Raw genomic sequence first — 21,393 nt, 5'->3', positions numbered from 1 at the left:
ATGAAGAACCTCCACTCGTCCAGAACAAGAGTTATTGCCATTTACCAACCTAATAAAGCCTAAAATAAAAACAGAGTACAGGATTAGAATAGATTGGTTCTATTACATATGTGCAATATTTATATTCATCCACCTTCACAGATGACTCACTGCTGCAGATGACTCCAGCATCTTCGTAATGTCCACAGTTATGTGTTCCCCATCCATTTGTCCTGCAGTTCATCAGTGAGGACTCTGTGCCAGCGCAGTTTACATCATCCATCCATATTGGTCCTGATCCTTGTCCAAAATAAGCTTTACTCTTTGCTTCATTCACATTCCCACAGCCCATCTCTCTGCAAACCACTACAGCATCTGTTAGATCCCAGTCATCATCACACACTGTTCCCCACTGCTGCTCATGAAGAACCTCCACTCGTCCAGAGCACTTGTTGTCTCCATTCACTAACCTGACAGCTATTATCCACAAATAAAGTCAATTATGTTGGATTCATTTTAAAACAATATTTAAATTCTTTGAATATTTTTGACTCACACTGGCAGATGACTCCAGCATCATGTTGATGGGTACAGTTGTGTATTCCCCATCCATTTAAAGAACAGCTTTTCAGGGTAAATTCATTCCCAGCACATAGTACATCATCCATCCATATCGTTCCTGATCCCTGGCCAAAAGAAGCAGCACTCTTCGCCTCGATCACATCCCCACATCCCATCTCTCTGCAAACCACTGCAGCGTCTGTTAGATCCCAGCCATCATCACACACTGTTCCCCATGTTCCATTATGAAGAACCTCCACTCTTCCAGAACAAGAGTTGATGCCATTCACCAACCTGACAGCTGTTATCCACAAAAATAATATATATATATATTTATGTACCTTACGATATATTTCTTTGGGGGGAAAAAAGGCATGGCATTTAAAAAAAAAAAACTTTTTACAATAAATTTCTTCTATTTAGTACATTCCATAAAAAGAAAATGTACAATATTAATACTTCAGTTCTTTGATTGTTTTTGACTCACAGTTGCAGATGACTCCAGCATCTTCATGATGTCCACAGTTATGTGTTCTCCATCTATTTGTCCTGCAGTTCATCAGTGAGGACTCAGTGCCATCACAGTTTACATCATCCAACCATATTTGGCCTGTTCCTTGTCCAAAATAAGCAAAACTCTTTGCCTCTATTACATCCCCACAGCCCATCTCTCTACACACCACTGCAGCGTCTGTTAGATCCCAGTCATCATCACACACTGTTCCCCACTGCTGCTCATGAAGAACCTCCACTCGTCCAGAACAAGAGTTAGTGCCATTCATCAGTCTGATTTTGTCTATACTAGTGGGAATTGTAAAACCTATGCATGCAATAGAGTCAAATATGCAGAATATTAATGTTTAATTTGACTTATAGTTCTGAGACATTTATTGCTTTTATCGTGCTGAAAAATAACAAAATTTTTGACCAAGATTTGTTTCAGTGTATAGCGTAATGCTCTTACCCAGAAGCAGAAAGAGTTGCATGAACCACAGCATAGTGGCTAGAAATATATTAGATATGATATATTATTCATGTTGAATCTTCACACAAAACAATTATTGCTTTGTCTTATGTTCTACACTACTTTCTGAATTAAATATAATAATAATCTACTGTATTCAGCCTATAAGGTTTCAAAGCATTTTTTACAGTGTAGACAAGTAACTGTAAAAATTCTAAACATCTACTCTAAAATAAGTATTTAATTGTATAAGTGAGTTTTTCTAATTGTATTTAGTCATATTGTAATCAAATATAAATTATATTATGACAATATAAATATGATTTCTATGTTAATACCTGCTAAATGGTTCTCTTCTTCGTCTGTCTGTTTGAAAAGTGCTGTGTGACATGTACTTGTGTTTTTCTGACTGTTTTCTCTTCATGCCATATATGTAACAGTTTTGTTTAAAATAGATATCATATTTGTTAAACAAAATTACTTTGGAATTCACGTGTGGTCTGCCTGAAAAATTTGATGTGTGCCTAATTTGTTTACCAGGATGACATGAGATGATACAACAAGCCTTTGTTTGTGGAAGCTTGTTACTTTCGAAAGTCATTTTCATACTAGGGTAACCCCCCTGGGTCCTATTCGCACCTGCTCCGAGCAGGACTTGGGAGGTGGATGCACTAACAAGGAGGCTAAAGACTGCAGCCCATAATGTCAGTCAGTCACTAGCGCACCTCTTGAGATCAGGGGAGTGAGGTTAACCTGCACAGCACCTACAAGCTGACCTCTTTTACACCAGCAGTAGGTGAAGTAAACAAAAACTTTTCTCTTCTTCCACAATAAGAAGAATTTCTTAATTTCTCTAAACATTTTATAAGAGCACTAATCATCCAACATGCAGCAATTAAATCCTCTATGTGAAACAGGGCAGATAATCACAGAAAGAAGAAATAGGATCAGTCCATGATCAAAGCTGAGGCATCTGTTTTTTTTGAATGCCAATCTTCACTGAGGACATTAATACTGTTTGCTTGAGTTTGGTTCAGTTCTGTTCTGTGTGCATTTATTTGCTGTTTTGTTGTTAATTTGTGCAATAAAATGTTTGATTAAAATATTAAACAAAACAAACAAAAGAATGGTTTTGTAACAAAATAAATGCAAAAAATTTAGGCAATTATAAGGATTCTCATAAAAATAACTGCACATGAAAGGGTTTTCACACACAAACCATTAATTTTTCGCAAAGTTATGGTAAAATAAAGGCCTACAAAAAATCCTCAATTAAGAGCCGTTCGGGAGTCGAAAGAGCCGGCTCTTCTTTGGGAGCTGAGCCAAAAGAGCCGGCTCTCTGAAAAGAGCCGAACTTCCCATCACTACTTCTTACCCAGAAGCAGGAAGTGTATTAAAGGCTCCTGTAAGAGGGACTTTTATTATGAAACCGGAATTGTTATAGTACGACGTTAGGGGGCAGTGTAGTTTGATGAGCTGCCGCTGTTTGGTGTGTTCGTGTGATCTGTCCAAGCCATCAGCTGCCAGGATGATGCTTCCAGTTTATTTGTGGGGATTGTTGCAGATTTAATATCAGGGTGTTAGTCACTGACCACAAAGTAAGCCTATTTTATTTATATTTGTGTTGGCAGAGATCGCTATAGTGTTATATGCGTTTGTTCCATATAAACATGCATAGACATGTCCGGTAACGATGGTTCTTTAGTGTTTTCCGATCGGGAATATTATTTAATGTGTGATTATTCTTTATAAAGATGTAAATCAGTGTTATGATGTCTTAACAACGTGATGTTGTTCTGTTAATCTGCTACAAGACCAAACAAGTGATTAGCGTTCTGTTTATGTAAATGTTATTCATATGCACCATGATTCTATCCATATATGGGAGGTTTATGTTCATAGGGACAAATGATCACTCATGACTTATAGTTTTCTGTGAAATATCTGGTTTCCCTTCATTTAACTGTGTTTTCAGTAGAGAAATGCCAATTATGTGAATATTATGAATGCTTCGGTTTCATTATGTAACAGTAAATGTTACTATTGTTTATATATATCCTTAGTTTATTCATTTCTTTATTGTATTTATTTTTTGCAGACTATCTACGCTTTGATTGTACATCTGTGGGCCTTCCTTTTATCTACTAATACAACATTGAAAGCTAATCACCTGCCTCCTCATTATTGGTGCTCTGACCGGCACCCAGGGGGGTTTACTCATCCATTACCTGATCAGAACCTAACAGTCCTAAAGTCTCTCCAAATGTTAGTTTATTGTGGTATTATTAGTATTGGGTGTGAATGTGTTTTGTTTTGTGTTGGTGTATGGTTTTTTGTTTGATTTATTGTCTCTATAATTTTCACACAGCATTTTAACATCTATGTATGAAAAGTACATACATTTTAAAGCAAATTAATGTGGTTCTTAAATATCAGCAATCATGAATGAAAGCATGAAAGAAATAGAATATTTAAACATCTTACATAGTACTTATAATAATAATAATAATTAGAGACAAGTAATATGAATATGAAAACTAGATTAAAAAGACAAACTTGACTTGCTGACTTGATAAATTATCTTGGGAATATCTTAAATTTTTTGGAAAACATCGGTACTCTGAGATACGGTGATGCAGAGAGACAAAGAGGAGACAAATTTTTGAATAAAGTCATTATTTGTATTCTTCGTGTACAAAAAGTATTCTCGTCGCTTCATAAAATTCAGATTGAACCACTGATGGAAGATGGACTATTCTGACGATACTTTTCATACTTTTCTGGACCTTGAAAGTGCAATTTATTTGTTAGTCAATGTGACAGTCACAAGCCTCCCGGTTATATCCACAATATCTTAAATTGTGTTCCGAAGATGAACAAAGCTTTTATGGGTTTGGAATGACATAGGGGTAAGTGATTAATAAAAAAAATTTCATTTTGGGTTGGAGTATCCCTTTAACTTGATCTCACGCTGTCACAGAAACAAAGACGCTTCTGAAGAGACTGACATTTTAATAGGTTAAAGAAATCTAATAATGTGAATCATTTTTGTTAGTTTACAAATGTATTTTATTAGATACTACCAATATTTTTAATGACTTCTGGAGTAGTTGATTTATTGCTAATCAAAACCCTTGCACTTTCCCTCACTCTTTTTGTTAATTAATTGTGTAATTTGTAGGTGCTAAATTTAGAAAATGACTTTGAAGTACTTTGGTACATAAATATTGCATAAACTGAATAGAACCAAATTTTTCTAATCCCTTACTCTCAGTTTTTTTATGTTAGCCTTTATTAGGTTGGTAAATGGCACTAACTCTTGTTCCGGATGAGTGGAGGTTCTTGATGACGGTCCGTGGGGAACAGTGTGTAGTAATGGCTGGGATCTAACAGATGCTGCGGTCGTATGTAAAGAAGTGAATTGTGGGAAAATGGTTGAGGCAAAGAGTGCTGCTTATTTTGGACCAGGTGTAGGACCAGTATAGATAATGCACAGTGTACTGGGAGTGAGGCTTCACTTGTGAACGGTACATCAACAAAATGGGGAATACAGAGCTGTGAACTTCTAAAATATGCTGGAGACACGTGTAACAGTGAGTTAAAAAAAGTATTTTGCATGTTTCTTTGAAACTAGAGTTCAGAGAAAAATGTAAATTCTATAATTACTTATTATTTAGGCCTACTCATGCCTTTCCAAACCATACAGTATGTGGTTATTTTTTATGTAATATATAATTTAACTATTTTACTAAGAATGAAAAATATTTCTAAACCATCTATTCATCTTCATTCTGACAATTACTAAAACATTAAAATCAAAAGTTCTGTTAATATTATTTTATGATCCTCAGTTAATATGAACTAACAATGAGCAGTTCACTTTAAAAAAATAAAGGTTCTTTATTGGCATTACATGAAGAACATTTACAGAAACTTTACATTCTACAAAAGAAGGGTGGGCTGGCAGATATCCTGGGCAGGCTTTTTTTTTTATTAATTTTTTTGGGGGGGTCCCCCTGAGGAATATTGCAGGGGTTAAAGTCTAGATATTTATACTATTGATATATTAACTATATTATATACACTTAAAAAAGAGCAATCTCATGTATTTTCACAATTAAATAAAAAATTTTTTTATTGAATAGTAAATAAGAAAAAGAAAAGAACAAAACCTGATGCTTACCTAGAGACAACATACAGAACTACCACATTTTGCTATAAGTTTGATTGCATAATTGCTGTTAATAGTGTTAATCGTCTGTTTGTTTACGTCTTTTATTGATTTTTCCGAACATTTCTGCCATATGCCAATAGTGTTGCTATTTTAATTTTAAGGTGGACAAGCCTCTGGAACAGCTGGGGATGAATTTAGTGGGGAAAGTCACCAGGACCAACAATGTAAATGAGTACATTTATTGACTATTACACAAAATAGCCTATGCTATTCTGACTAAATATAAAGCAGTTGTGTACTGCATTAATTTATTTTACAGGTTTGGGGCACCAAAGATAATTCTTACTGACCAAGGCACATAGTCTGTTAACCAGGTTTGTATTTTTTAGAATGAAGGGAAAAAATAAAATAATAATCAGTATCAATGAAAATTTTCATGTATGCATAGGGTTCTGATTTGTACACAACATTTATGGTTCATTGTATATTTATTCAATTCAAGTTTTCAATTCAAGTTTATTTGTATAGCGCTTTTTACGATACAAATCATTGCAAAGCAACTTTACAGAAAATTAAGTTTCTACAATATTTAGTAGTAGCTTATCAGTGATGACTGTCAGTTTATGTGCATATGGCAGAAATGTTCAGAAAAATCAATAAAAGACGTAAACAAACAGATGATTAACACCATTAACAGCAATTATGCAATCAAACTTATAGCAAAATGTGGTAGTTCTGTATGTTGTCTCTGGGTTAACATCATCTGAGGTCCTCTGAGGGGTTGGCATCATCTCTTCTCAGGTGTTCTGGATCCAGACTGGAGCTTGTGATGTAAATCCCGTGGCAAAACAGAGAAACAAATAGAGACATAATTAGCGTAGCTGCTTTTCTGGTGTTCCAGCAAATTGTTATTTTAACCCAAGCTAAAGAATAATAATGCGCATTTGATCAGATATAACTGCAGTCCAAAATTATGAGATGCATTATTTGAATGCTTGGCCAAAGAGGTGTGTTTTTAATCTAGATTTAAACAGAGGAAGTGTGTCTGAACATTTATTTTAATGTATGTTTTGCACACACCTCACACAATAATTTTTTATGCTTTCAGTGCACACATAAATACAACAACAGCAAGGCATATAATAAAAAAATAAAAATAAATGAGCATAAATGAATAAGTATACGACAGTATAAAACAGAATAGCCAAAGCCTTAAGCATCACATTGAAATCGGTAATAAATATGATTGGAAAAAATAAACGGAAATAAATTTGAATTACAAATTAAAGTTGAAAAACCTCTCGTATTAAAACTTGTAAAGGGAAACAGACATTCCGAGGTGAACAGAATCTGCACACACACACACACATAACAAAACACACCAGTTCCAGCATTGCTAACTTGACAGCACAGTTGGTACATTAACAAAGCAAAATACAGTGAACCAAACATCAGCGCGCACGCATCTGTGTCACCGTTGGAACTGAAGTACACAATTTATAATTTACATAATAAATAATAGTTTAGCATTCAGATACGTTTCACCGCAAATATGGAAATATTATGGAATATTTGGATTTGTGCCGAATGAGAGAGGTAGGATAACGAGCACAAAGCTCCATTTCGCAAACAGTTGAGTGCACAAGCCTATACAATATACTCCTTTGTCGGTCTGTGAGAGACAGCACATGGTCACATGTCATCACCAGACAACTGTTCTCTGCTGAAGCTTGTTTGTAAGCTTTCATTTTAGCATCGAAGTCAGGCAGCAGGCTATTTCTAAATGTCTCATCATAATTTTTTGCATTTGGTTTTAAGATTACATTGTGAGATCAAAAGATCGTGTTTGCACTTAAAGCACTTCTGATTTGGCTTCAGCCAGCACCACACTTGATCTTGATAGCACACTGGTTGAAGTAGTGCTGCACAATGTTGCAAAAGGGGCAGTACCTTTTTGGTTTCTCCTTCTTGATTGCTGTAGCACTTGATTGTTTACTTTGCTCTCCACCGCATAAGACAGTGGCGAATTGGTGAGTTGGCTTTGGGTTCCTGTGCTGGTCTCTCTGTGGCTGAGAGTAGACTCTGCTTGGACTACTGACATACTGTGACTCGTACTCTTGTATTCTGAGCTCATATTCAAGCCAGTCACTAAGATCTAGCAGTGTTGACTGTTGTTTGAATGGGATGAACAAACCTTCTGAAGTCATGAGGCAGTTTGGCAAGAACACGTGAAACATGCGACCTGTTTTTCAGTTCTATCCGTCCTTTCGCTCCAAGCCAGCATTCCAAAAAATGCATGCACTTTGAGGGCATATCGTCAGAAAGATTTAATGTTACCACTCTTGATTTTTGGGCCATCCATCAATTCTGCAATACTTTGTAGTGCGAGTTGATGTGGTTGACGATAAAGTGCAGTTAGAGACCCATAGTGTTGGTATATGGATAACTGCTGTTGACAAATGACTCGCGATGAGCAAGGCATGCTCTTGTTTCAGATGATCAGTATTTGGAATTTGAAATGTTCTGTAGCCTCAGCAGGTAGCAAATTCTCCAGTGCAATTTTGAGTCGTGCAAACTCTTTAGGATCCTCACTACAGAAATTAGGAATAGTGAGGATCGGAACATGGTATTGAGGGCTTGACGTAAGGGTTCTGGTTACTTACTGTACATTCATTCCTTATTTATTTATTTACTTATTTTTTGTATCTTCCAGGTGCCATAGATTTATTTCGTTACACAATGAACAGGTAAAGCAGGGACCATTATAAAACTTCCTTGTGCTTATTTATTCAGAAAAAAGTTTTGCATAAACCTTTGAAATGTCAGTTGTGTATTGAACTATATATAAACACGTCAAACAGGACAAACAGGTTCATGTTGCACATTCATGTTTAAAATAATTTTTTGTAAGATACAGTACTCATTTTTAAATGCTCACCACTATAAATGTAAATATTCACACCATCTTAATTTTTCAGGTTAGTTTGTTTATAAAATGCGGTTGTCACTTCTATAAATAAATATATTAACCATTAAATGATAACATATAAGTTGTGTATGGAAACCAATCATTTTATACAATTAATGGTAGGATCAGATTTACTTGTAGTCAAACTTGAAAGCTGTGATTAATGTATCAATGTTTATACTAGCGCACATTAATCCAACTATATAACAGCAAACAAAGGGGTTTATACGTTTTTCTCACAATATTAAGGATTTGTATTATTTTTCCCAACTTTCTGAAACACTTCTCCATTAGATTGCGTCCTCCACTGCAGGATAAAAGGTCCAGAGTCTTTTAATATCTCTTTCATCTGTAAAAAATAAAAAATAAAGAAAAATGTATTAAATACAAAAATAACAGTAGATACACAGCTACAGTGTGAGATGAGCTGTTGTTCTCTGTGACCTTTTATCATGCGCTCACCTTTTCCAAAATCTCCATCTTTTTTCTTTTGTCATTTAGGTCAGTTTTTGGATCAACATTAAATTGAAGCCTTATGGCTATTTTTTCCCTGATTTCTGAAAAAAGAAAGATGTAAAGATGATTTTTATAATGATGTAAATGCTGGAACCATTTCAGTGAACCTAAACAGAACAATAACAAACATGTAGGAATGAAGGACCTATTCAACAGTATAATGGGGAGTTTTCCTAAGCTGTAACCTATTTTTGCACATTACATTATAGATAGAGCAGCAGTAGTTATGTTTCTATTAATTATGGATTCACGAAGCATGCAGGTTTTGTGTTTTGTTGTACGATCTCATTTGCCAGATGAAGTTGCTTTATAGAGTAGATGCTGCATATGTGTGTGACTGAAATTAAAACTTAACACATTCCAGCTGAAATTTCACTGATCTGTTGCCACTCCTTACTTGTGTAAATGTGCCGAAAATTCAAATGTGGTAGTTACTCAGGTAGGCAAATCTTTTTTGACTTACGTTTACAGATGACTCCAGCATCGTGTTGATGGTTACAGCTGTGTATTCCCCATCCATTTGATGAACAGGTTTTCAGTGTAGATTCATTCCCAGCACATTGTACGTCATCCATCCATATTGGTCCTGATCCCTGGCCGAAATAAGCAGCACTTTTTGCCTCTATAGCATCCCCACAACTCGTCTCTGTACACACCACTGCAGCATCTGTTAGATCCCAGCCATCATCACACACTGTTCCCCATGTTCCATTATGAAGAACCTCCACTCGTCCAGAGCACTTGTTGTCTCCATTCACTAACCTGACAGCTATTATCCACATAAATAATATATATAAAAAAAAACTTTTTTTTTAATTAATTTCTTCTATTTAGTTCATTCCATAAAAAGAAAATGTACAATATTAATACTTCAGTTCTTTGATTGTTTTTGACTCACAGTTGCAGATGACTCCAGCATCTTCATGATGTCTACAGTTATGTGTTCCCCATCCACGTGTCCTACAGTTCATCAGTGAGGACTCAGTGCCATTACACTTTACATCATCAAACCATATTTGTCCTGTTCCTTGTCCAAAATAAGCAGCACTCTTTGCCTCGATCGCATCCCCACAGCCCATCTCTCTACACACCACTGTAGCATCTTTTAGATCCCAGCCATCATCACACACTGTTCCCCATGTTCCATTATAAAGAACTTCCACTCGTCCAGAACAAGAGCCTCCACTTACCAATCTGATTCCAGTAGTGACATTTATGGAGCCTGTATGTTAGATCACCACAGATGCACATTCATTTTAATATGAGCCCTTAATTTAAAAGATATTATTGGTACAACGACAGACACACAACAGAGTTTTGTCAGTGCATCGGTCTCCTTACCCAGAAGCAAAAAGAGTTGCATGGACCACATCATATTGGCTGCAAATATATTTCATATGATATTAGATATGAAATACTTTCATACAAAGCATTTTAACTTCATCTTGATGCTCTTATTTATTAAAGAGATGTACATGCATTTTAAAGCAAATTCACTGTGGTTCTATTATTAGCAATCATGAATGAAAGCATGAAAAAAATTTAGTATTTAAACATTTTCAATAGTACTACTAATGTATCGTGTTTTTATTTTATCGTTGAATTTCATATAATAGGCGGTAAGCATTTAAAATAAAAAAGGTACAAGTATGGATTTAGTGTAGAGGCAAGCAATATTATTAAAAGTAAGTTAAAATGTTTGTCAAGACAAATTTTATGTCCACTTGAGAATGTTTAAAAAGTAGATTGAAGATAATAAATAAATAAATAATAATTGAAACACCCTCTATAATCTCACTTGAACACTACTTATGCTAAATGCATAAGAAAACACTCATTATATAAATATATATATATATATATATATATATATATATATATATATATATATATATATAGATATATATATATATATATATATATATATGTGCAAATGTTTTTAAGGTAATACCTGACAAGATGGTCGTCTGTAGCTTCTTCTTATGGGATTTAGGTACCTAGTCTATTTAAACAGTGGACGTGTGATAGTTATGTGGGCTGCTTTCCTCTTGTTCATACTTGACTGCAGCTACTACTTAGCCTGAACACCGTCCACACTAATTCATATAAATGTGAATTTACACATGTGTGTGGATTTTTATCTGCCAAGTAAATAACACTGAAATCCACATTTGATAAACAAAACATCTAGGAATTCTAAAAGGTTTTGCTGAATTCTACAGTGCTGCACATATTCAAATTATTATTTCAACCTGAACAATATGCGCACCTCCGATTCAAATTCTCTTAAGGGAAATTCTGTAGAATGTAATTTTTTTACAGGGACATAAAATTAGTCAAGTCTGCTTTTTTTGTCAATTCTTCCACAGGTACAGTACATACATACAGAGAATTGAAATTGCTTTACTCTCAGACCCTTGGTGCATACAGATAACACTAACAGTAGAACATTAAATACAGATAATAAAATATAAAGTGTAAATATACAAAGTGCATGTATAAAGAAAGGTAATTTAAGTAGCACAATGTGTAAGGTAGATGGAAGATAGTGTGAGATAGAGTAAAGTAAACAGTGTAGATATAATGATTGTAGTGCAAAAGAGCTTATTCAGTCTGATTAAAGTGTCAAAAATCTCAGAAAGCAGTTCTTTATTTAAACTGACAGAAGAGGTAGTTGAATGAGGTAGTTGAATGAGGTCAGTTAACTGCTGAATGAGGTAGTGAGCAGACCAATGCTGTACAAAGTGTCTGTTTTGCAATTTTGTTCAGAGGAAAAGTCTGATTTGTGAAATAAAAAGAAATACAGAAATTACCTTTAATTATTTAGGCTTCCATAGTTCTCTGCATTTGTAAATATTAACCAGAAAATGTATTTCTATGCAAACATAAAAGGATGAACAAAAACAATATCAATGAAACAATTCAGACATTTTCTTCAGAATTTCAGGGGGAAAATTCTGAAATGTGAGAGATAAACTGTGAAAATTGTGAGAAAACAAACAAGCTTCCATAGAGGGCTGATGTACTGTATGGGTTTGGACATGTACACACCTCTGCAGATGATTCCTGCATCATATGCATGAATGCATTGATGGTTTCCCCACCCACCAAACTGGCATTTCCTCAGGTTTGACTCGTCACCTTTGCATCTGAGTGAATCCATCCATATCGGCCCACCACTGGGCCCAAAATAGGCACTTGCCAAGGGCTGTGCATTCCCACCACAGCCCAGCTCTTTACAGAGCACTAAACCATCTGCAATATCCCAGCTGTTGTGGCACACTGTTCCCCACTGGCCCTCATGATACACCTGCGCTGTGCCCTGACACACGTTGTTCGTATTCAACAACCGTACCTCTAGAAAGAAGTCAGAAGAGTTCCTGATCCGTCTCTATACATACAGACTATGATAATTCAATGTATTTGCAATGGAATTTAATGACTGAATGTAATTGTAAAAATGCCCAGTAGGGTTGCATGATTCATCAAAATAAAACCAAAATTGTGATATGGATTGGTGCAATTATCAAATCACAAAGGCTGTGATTTAAATAAACATATGTGTTGCATGTTTCAAAATGAAGCACAGCACTGTGTTCATTTACACATAAGCACATTATAATTGTAAAATGTTTTTGAAATGTATTATTATTATTATTATTTTCTTTACATTGAAATATTAGTCAGTGTTATTTTAGTATCACTGAGATATTATTATAGCTAATGATAATAATATGTAATTAGTTTTTATTTTTACAATTTCTGTTTTCATTTTAATCAAAGTTCAATTTTCAGTGGTTTTGCTGTTTTTGTCATTTTTTGTTCTTTTCTCTCTTTTTTTTGAGTACCTGCATATTTTTATTATTTTTCATAATATTTTTTTATTTTACTATTTCAGTTGTAGTATTAGTTATTTTATGTAAACTGAAGTTAAACGCAATGAAAATGAAAATGTTGCTTTGGCAACTAACAGAAATAAAGTAATCTTAAGTTTTTTTCTATTTTATTTTATTTCAGTTAAAGTTCATTTCACACAATGTAAACGTAAAAGGTTTTTTTAAAGTTTTACTTTTAGTTAACTATAATAACCCTGATTACATTAGTAAAGTTTCTATTTTTGTAATTTCTTATTTTTCTTCTTCTTTGTATAGCCATATCGATACATAATCACAATTTTTGTCAAGTCACAATTAAATTTTCCCCGCAAACCTTGCAGCCCTAATTCCTAGTGTATTTTGTGGATTTTTTAATGACAATTTTCTTGTTATAAACGTTTACTACAGGGGTCTATAGAAGTTGTATGTTATAATTTGCACCAAATCCAGTAGCAATTTATAATATTGAATAATTGTCAGAGTAAAATTAAAACAACCTAATTAAAATGATAAACTCATACATGGATATATATTTTGGAAACATCTATACATGTAAAGTAAGAAAATGCTGTCAGGAAGTTCACCTCGGCAGGCGACCCCAGCATCGTTTGCATGCTCACAGTTGTGTACTCCCCATCCGTTTGACCTGCAATTCTTCAACGTCAACTCAATGCCTTGTACATTTCACATTATCCATCCACATCAGTCCAATACCGCTTCCGTACTCACCTTTGTTTACCTCTACCAGACTTCCACAGCCCAGCTCTCTACAGACAACTACAGCGTCAGTCATGTCCCAGCTGTCACCACAAACAGTTCCCCACTGGTTGTTTCTGAGAACCTCCACCCTTCCAGAACAAATGCTCTCTCCATCTACCAATCTCACTTCTGAGAGACAGAGTAAGAGACCACATCTCAGATGACATGCATGTAAGAATAACTGTATATACATATATACTGTACTGTATACATACTGTACTGTATACTCTCCAAAATGGCAGAAGACGTAACTCGGGGAGAAGAATGGTTGAGTAAATTGTTGTTTTTGTGTCCTTTGCACAAAAAAAATATTCTTGTAGCATCGCAAAACTGAAGTTGAGCCACTGATGTCACATGGACTGTTTTACTGATGTATTTACTACTTTTCTGGATCTGGGAACATTTCAGTTGCATTGCTGTCTATGGAGGGTCAGAAAGCTCTCCGATTTCATCAAAAATATCTTAATCTGTGTTTGGAACGACATGATGGTGAGTAATTAATGACATAATTTTCATTTTGGGTTGAACTAACCTGTTAAACACCTCAATCAGTCCAATTGAGCTCAATGCGAATTAAATTTCGGATTGAGCTATTGAGCCATCAATCTTATTGAAAACCCTTCATGTATATATCAAGTATGTGAACTTAACATGTTCCTAAATGTCTGCAAACACATGGTATTTTTATGCTGTAGCACAGTCAAAATCACCTTTAAGTTACCATTGGGTTTTACAATGTGTAAACAGAACTTTCAGAATCTGAAACTGGATTGGATTCATTCATGTTGACAGAAATTAGTGCATGTAAACATACCCCGTGTATTTCTTTGCTTTTATTTTGGGTTCAGGTGATTGTACCTGAGCAAGTGACTCCAGCATCATCTGCATGTGTGCAATTGGTCACTCCCCAACACACAATCTTTCAGCAAACTCTCACGACCAGTGCAGCTGACGCCATCCATCCATACTGGACCTGCTCCCTTCCCATAAATAAGCATTGTAGTATGAGGCTACTGGGCTTCCACAGCCACGTTCTTTACACACCACCACTGGGTCCAGAAGATCCCAGGTGGTGTCGCAGACCATTCCCCACTGTCACAACTCCCAGATCACATGCCGCTGCCACCTTGTAACCTAAGGATGGCTAAATTAAAAGTTCCATAAGTTCTTTCACTCTTAAGAATAAACATTCCTTTTCACTGTAAAAAAAAAACCTTAAAGGCTCTTTATTGAATTATATAGTTCCACAAAGAACCTTTAACACCCATGGACCCTTAAAAGGTTCTTTATAGTGGAAAGTTCTTTAGATTTTTGAGATTTTCTTCATATTATGAAAAATGGAAATTTTTAAATGATTGTTAAGGACGGTTCTTTGGGGAACTTCAAAACACTTCTACGGCATCAAACTTTTATGGAACCTTTGTTTATTAAGAGTGTTAGCATTAACGGTTTCATGAAGATTCTTTAGATTATTAAAATTTTCTTCACTCAGACTGTTCACTGAAAGGTTCTTCGTGAAACCCAAAATGCTACAAAGCCCCAGTCGCTGTCCTTGTAAATTTTGACCCTTCTGGAACAGGCATTAGTACCGTCCAACAACCTCACCGACACGTCACTGATCACACTGGTTTTACTGATGAGTGCATTTTCTACACTGTCTGTTTGAAAAACACAGAAGGTTGAGGGGAGTGTGTTAATTATTAAACGATGGGGTCCAGGTAAAGCCTAAATGTCCCACAAGGATAAATTGTAAAACCTGTTTTTTTTTTTGTTTTTTTTTGTATACAATTCATTGTCATTGTATGTCTGTTTCTCACCTAGAAGCAGAATGATGCTCAAAAAGTACAGCATAGTTACTGAAAAAAATTTTTTATCAATAAGCAACAAAAACTGAAAAATAACGATGAAAATTCACTACTAATGCTCAATGATAAATGAAATTGTGATTTAAAAGTTGTTTTAATTTAAACAAAATGCTCACATAAAAACAGCTCAGTTTTATAATTGATCTTACTATTATATGTATATTTGTGTAATTCTTTAGGTTTTAATGAAAATGGGATCTTTATGTTTGATAATTCAATGATAATTGTCTGTTATTATACTGCATTTAACTAGTTTAAAATATTGGTTATATTGTTTTGTTTTGTTTTGTGCCCCATTTTTGCAAGACCACTTCTTACAATACATCAAAACTAAATTAATTAAAATTATTTTTTTTAATGCTCCTACAGCTATAGGCCTGCAGTATGGCTTCATACATTCAGTTTATTTAATTTAATTTAATTTGACATGTATATTTTGCCTGTTATATAATTATTTAAATTATCTTAAATGATTTCTCTAACATACATATGCCCTTTGATCGTAAAAAGAGACTCAAAATCGTGATTATTTTTCACTTGTGTTCTGGTGACTCCATTCAACAAGCTAAAAGTAGATCACGATCAGCCATTACCTGAAAACAATCAAGAAATAATTAATAAGGTGTTAAAACCTTTAGTTGTGACTCTCCTGCTCTTCATCATGCAGTCCTTGAGAATGAGTGAACTTGTGTTATAGAGATAAGAGACCTATATTGAAAGAAAGCAGCATTAACCCCCCCCCACCCCCCCCCCCCCCCCCCCCCCCCCCCCCCTCCACTGACTGACCCCAGCTGTTATTCACACACAGTGTAAGAAAGAAATATGCTCACAATAATCCAATGGACCTGGTTCTGAAGTCTTAAGAGCAAGTTCGACACATTTGGCAATCAAATCTTGATTTAGCTATTCAAATAAGCTAAGAAGAGCAATGAGTGGCTTGCGATGCAAAGGAGCATCTTAAAGGAACATTTGGAGGATGGAAACATACTGTACATGTGAATGTACAAATGTTTGCCAATGTTTTAAAACGTCTTTCTTTTGTAACACTGTATCTGCTAAGCTGTCATTTAACTCTATACTGTATATTTTCTCAAAGATAAATGCAGTCCCATAAAAAAACAACAAAGTAAATTTTCTATATATAAAATTCAAATATATTTATACTTTTTTATATAGGTTTTGTTTTTTATTTGTATTGACTTTAAATAAATAAATTTAATTTTTTTTTATTTGAGATCTGTTTTTGCTATGTGTTTTAAGTATAGGCAGTGCAAATCACAGCTTGACATACATTTGTCTTGGTTTTTGCTTTTCGTACAATGTACATAAAGGACTGAACACTTGGCAAACAGAAGAAGACCGAGACTGCCTGTAACAACTGAGCTCTCAAACATTAAAATTCAGCTGACGAAGGTTTGCATAATGGTGCCATAAGAATGTTCGAGTAAGATCTGTGTGCATTAAAAAGGATCATACTATGAAAAATGCTATTTTAAAATGCAGTTTTAAAAATGTTAGCAAATAATATTCCAGAATATTGCTCCATTTAACTAAGAAAGTTGGAAATTCCTAAGAAAGATGCGGTACTTTAATTTCCCTTGATGTTGATGTTTTAACTCGGAAACTTCCTAAATTTCCTAACATTAATTTTGCTAGTTTGCTATAAAGGTGTATGACATCACACAAATGTGGAGGCTTCCAGAAAGATACAAATAAATTATCATTACCATTCAGGTTTAAGCCAATGTAGATAAGGTAAGCAGTCTTCTCTATTTAAGATGGCACAGCTGGCCTACATCGACACATATGCAAGCATTGTCATTGTTCCTTTTTACATCCTATTTACATTACATTTACAAGATAAGAACAGACTGTAACACTAGGATATTGCATGCTGTATTGTGAAAATAAATACTACAAATGTAGTTAAACACACACACACACACACACACACACACACACACACACACACAATACAGTTCATTTTAAACAGCAGTTTACTGTATTGTTGCCAATATAGGCTACCTCATGACAGCAACATGTTTAATTAAGTGGCATCCAGTTATATAAATAATTAAATACTGATTAAAATCTTAATGTTTTGCAGTCCAAACAAATACTGAAAATAAACACATTTTAAATCCGTGCACGATTCAAGCTCGATTGCCTGTAAAATAAAATAAAAATTGTAATTCACACAATACACCACAGGATGGGGTTGCGTTAGTTTGACAACATGCAGTGCAATTTATTTTTTAATTTTTTTATGTAATAATCTTTCGTAGAGTTTAATGTTTAATCAGTGCTAAATAATTTAACACAAAGGTTCCCTCTGACTCGAGTTGTCTACTTGACAAATAAGTTGCATCAGTAATACACACAATTCACCACGGGAGGGCGCCTGGAAATAAAAACAAATCACGTTTGTCTTTATTTTAATCAGTTTGCAGAGATATTTTTTAATATTAAAAATGTTTGATACACAGAATAATCAGTATTTTAAATTTAAATGAATAAATATATATATATAATTTATTTATTTTTACAAATCTTGACATAAAACGCAACAATTTACAAGAGAATACAAGTCAATACAGAGTAAAAAATGTTTTATTCAGTTTAAATATACAAGAATTTTAATAACAGAGATGTTTTGAGGTATTGTACCATATTATTTTTACTCAGTTTACAGATGTAAAGTGCACAGAACAATCATTAATTTGCTAATTTTGAAATGATAAAACAAAAAATGTATATAATATTTTAATAAAAAATAATTAATTTCTTCTGATTTGAGTTGTAGCCGTACAAATAAAATATTACAAATAAGGACGGCCACAGGACAGCACACTTTGTGTTAATAATATATGAACTGGCACTTCCACATTCAGGCTCCTGGTGTTGTTGTTGTTTTTGTTTTGCTTGTTCTCAGGCAAAACCAGGTAAAATAAAGCATTTGACTCATATTTTTTACTATTTTGTCTTAATTATTTTAAACTTGGATTTTAGCCTGGATTTTCCACAGGAGAGTTTAAGTTCAGTCTCAATTCGCAGCTCTGTATTTCACACACACACACACACAAAAGGAATTCACCACAGGAGGGCGCAACCCATTTCTGCCCATTAGAATTGATTTTGTATAATTTGTTTATCTTAGTTTTTATGCATTACTGAGCACCTCATTTTGATACATTTTTAAAATTGTTGATTGTTATTGTTATATTGTATATTCCATCTTCCCGGCATTACTTGTTTTGCATAAAATGCTTTGTCAATATTGTATGTAAACATGTACTGTATGTCAATAAAGTACTTTTAATTTAAATCGATTTGCAGTGGTGCACTTCACAGGGACAACCTGTTTAAGTTAATTGGAACTAATTATATCCTTATAAAACAACATTTCTTTTTTGGGGGAACAATGATAATGTAAGCATGTCAAGAAAGTATATTTAAATTGATTTGCAGTGCTGTAATTCACAAATATCATCATTTTAGGTCTTCTAACTTTCTTGCTAATAAATGTTTTATTTTTAACAGAAGAGAGGGCGAATATTTTTGTTGTTCATACTGAAATGTGTTGTGCTCTCACCCGCTTGCAGAGGTTTAGTGCATTTATTAGTCCACTTTAGGGCTTGATTGGTTTTAGTGCATTTATTAGACTCGATTTGTAGTGATTTTATTCACAAAACTGCCACTAGAGTGTGTGGGTGTTTAGGGAATAGTGAGAATAACACTATATGGGGAGGCTGCAGACCTATGACCTACTGTAAAATGTATTATTTATAATTTATTTATAAACTGTTTTTATTATACAGGAGACTGACTGAATATGATGTTGTGAATTTATATTATGGCTATATTTAGATATTAACCATATTTAGGCCAGATTAGACATACAGTACTGTGTATTCATTTGCATCCTAAATGAAATTATCAGCTGAGCAATAATTCACTTGGTCGTCATAAAGCTACAAAACATGTAAGTACAAAGCATTTTATGGAAGACAGTAAACACCACTTGTAACCCTTTTTCGAATAAAATTCCAAGGGTCATTTAAAAGAAAGAGAAAGTGTTGTTGTTCACAAAAAATTTATTAACAACATTTAACTGATTTCTTCCTGTAGATTTGCATGACTCCTGTAAAACTCTCCTATGGCTTGCCAGACCTCTTCTTTAATTGTTTTTTTATCCTTTGCTGTCAAAGTGCTCCCGCTCACTGATCTTAAAATGAAATAAAGCAAAAGTTGCATAGTGGTAGAAACAATGGTTAATTAGAAATATTTCCTTTATAGGGATCCTTACAGTACCCTTGCGTCAATGACAGGTCCTCGCGCAGGAATTCAGCCTCCTGTCCTCCTACATAAGAAAGTCCGGGTAACATGTTCCTAAACAATCAGCACGATCCAAAAGAAAAGATGGACAACCAGAGAAAGAAATTGAGATTCTATCACTGGCACCCAATAAGCCAAGCATCATTTTGCATGTTTAGTTTTTTGTTGTTGTTGTTTTTTTTTTTTTACACAACAAAAATCAAAAGTGCCTTTCATATTAAGCCACAAAACTATTATTTTTAAGCGCAATGGTCTAACATTATGGATAAACGACTATATTGACATTAAAAACCATGTGAATATGAACACCATGCAGAGCACAATCCTAACACATTAGATCCTACCTCTGAACAAAAAGGACATCCATAATAAAATCTGATCTGGTCACTGTGGTGTGTGTGGGGTGTACTGTCAGAATTGAGTCAGTGTGAGTGTAGATAATATCCATTTGTTTCCTGATCTTCAATGAACAATGGCACAGGCACTTTCTTATGGAACACTTGGAAAAAGTGTCAAGCCACTGTGATTTTTTGTCCACTGATGATGGACTGGGCAGAGTAAAATTGAAAATGGCTTAAAAACATTTCCATGTGTGTAAGTTGTTTATTTACTGTCCAAGCTATTGGTTTAGAATGCAGTAAAAAATGCATTCTTGATGCCCTTGTAACCTGAATGTGGGGTTATCGGTTTCCTCTTGCCCCAGATGAAGTCCACCAGAGCCTGTTGGATAACTTTCGGTGTGTCCTACTGGCAACAACATGTTGTGGTAGGTCACTGTGTTAGTCCTGGAAAATCCTGTAAAGTGGTCGTCCTGTCCCCATGTTCAGTCAGGCATCTTGCCTCCTCTGTCACAGTGCAACACACCTTTTCCCATGTTCTTCCTTTTTAAAAAGAAAACAAAATCTACCATTGTTTGGCCCCCAATAGGACACCCTCTTGTTGTGGACAATAAACAGGCTGCAATGATAATTTAATGTATAATTAAGAACTCTACATATAACCAATGTATAATGTATAAATAATTAGTAAACCTGTAATGCCTCAGTTTGGTCAATTATTTCTACTGACAAGAAAGGAACAAAGAATGAAACACCAAACTGAGATGTAAAGAAAAACTATAAACATACCCCTCTGTCTCAAACCGCTCAATTAGACGTAGACACCACCACTCCCTGATTGCAGGCATGTCAAGCTAAACAGAATTGTAATGCCACAGGATTAGTATTTAAGTTGTATTGTTAGAATTTAATGACCAGCATAAACTTTATAACAACCTTCCAAGGAAGAAAATAGAAAAGCTCACCGAAGTAAAATTGAATGGAGTGTTTCAGCACAGTGTAAAGGGCATACTGAAAAAGAGTAAAAATTAATTTCCAGAAAAACAAAAAAAAGACTGG

The 21,393-nt window shown here is 34.5% G+C and overlaps 1 protein-coding gene, 1 long non-coding RNA gene and 1 pseudogene across 2 annotated transcripts; 1 reads left to right on the top strand and 2 right to left on the bottom strand.

Moving 5' to 3' along the window:
* Positions 1 to 41: 41 nt before the first annotated feature.
* Positions 42 to 973, bottom strand: LOC122137114 (deleted in malignant brain tumors 1 protein-like). Its single transcript, XM_042722613.1, has 4 exons — positions 967 to 973; positions 536 to 841; positions 134 to 456; positions 42 to 59 (listed from the first exon to the last, which is right to left on the bottom strand). Exons 1-4 carry the CDS (start codon positions 971 to 973, stop codon positions 42 to 44), a joined length of 654 nt encoding a protein of 217 aa, XP_042578547.1.
* An 8,464-nt stretch (positions 974 to 9,437) lies between these two features.
* On the bottom strand, positions 9,438 to 10,537 carry LOC122137113 (annotated as a pseudogene).
* A 3,687-nt stretch (positions 10,538 to 14,224) lies between these two features.
* Positions 14,225 to 15,009, top strand: LOC122137138. Its single transcript, XR_006154638.1, has 2 exons — positions 14,225 to 14,285; positions 14,645 to 15,009. It is a non-coding gene; the product is annotated as an uncharacterized LOC122137138 (long non-coding RNA).
* The last annotated feature ends 6,384 nt before the right edge of the window (positions 15,010 to 21,393 follow it).

Source organism: Cyprinus carpio, chromosome B4, assembly GCF_018340385.1.
Source record: "Cyprinus carpio isolate SPL01 chromosome B4, ASM1834038v1, whole genome shotgun sequence".
In the NCBI taxonomy this organism is placed as follows: Eukaryota; Metazoa; Chordata; class Actinopteri; order Cypriniformes; family Cyprinidae; genus Cyprinus; species Cyprinus carpio.
The sequence above is the reverse complement of the archived record's forward strand: the minus strand, read 5'-3'. Positions and strand labels throughout refer to the sequence as shown.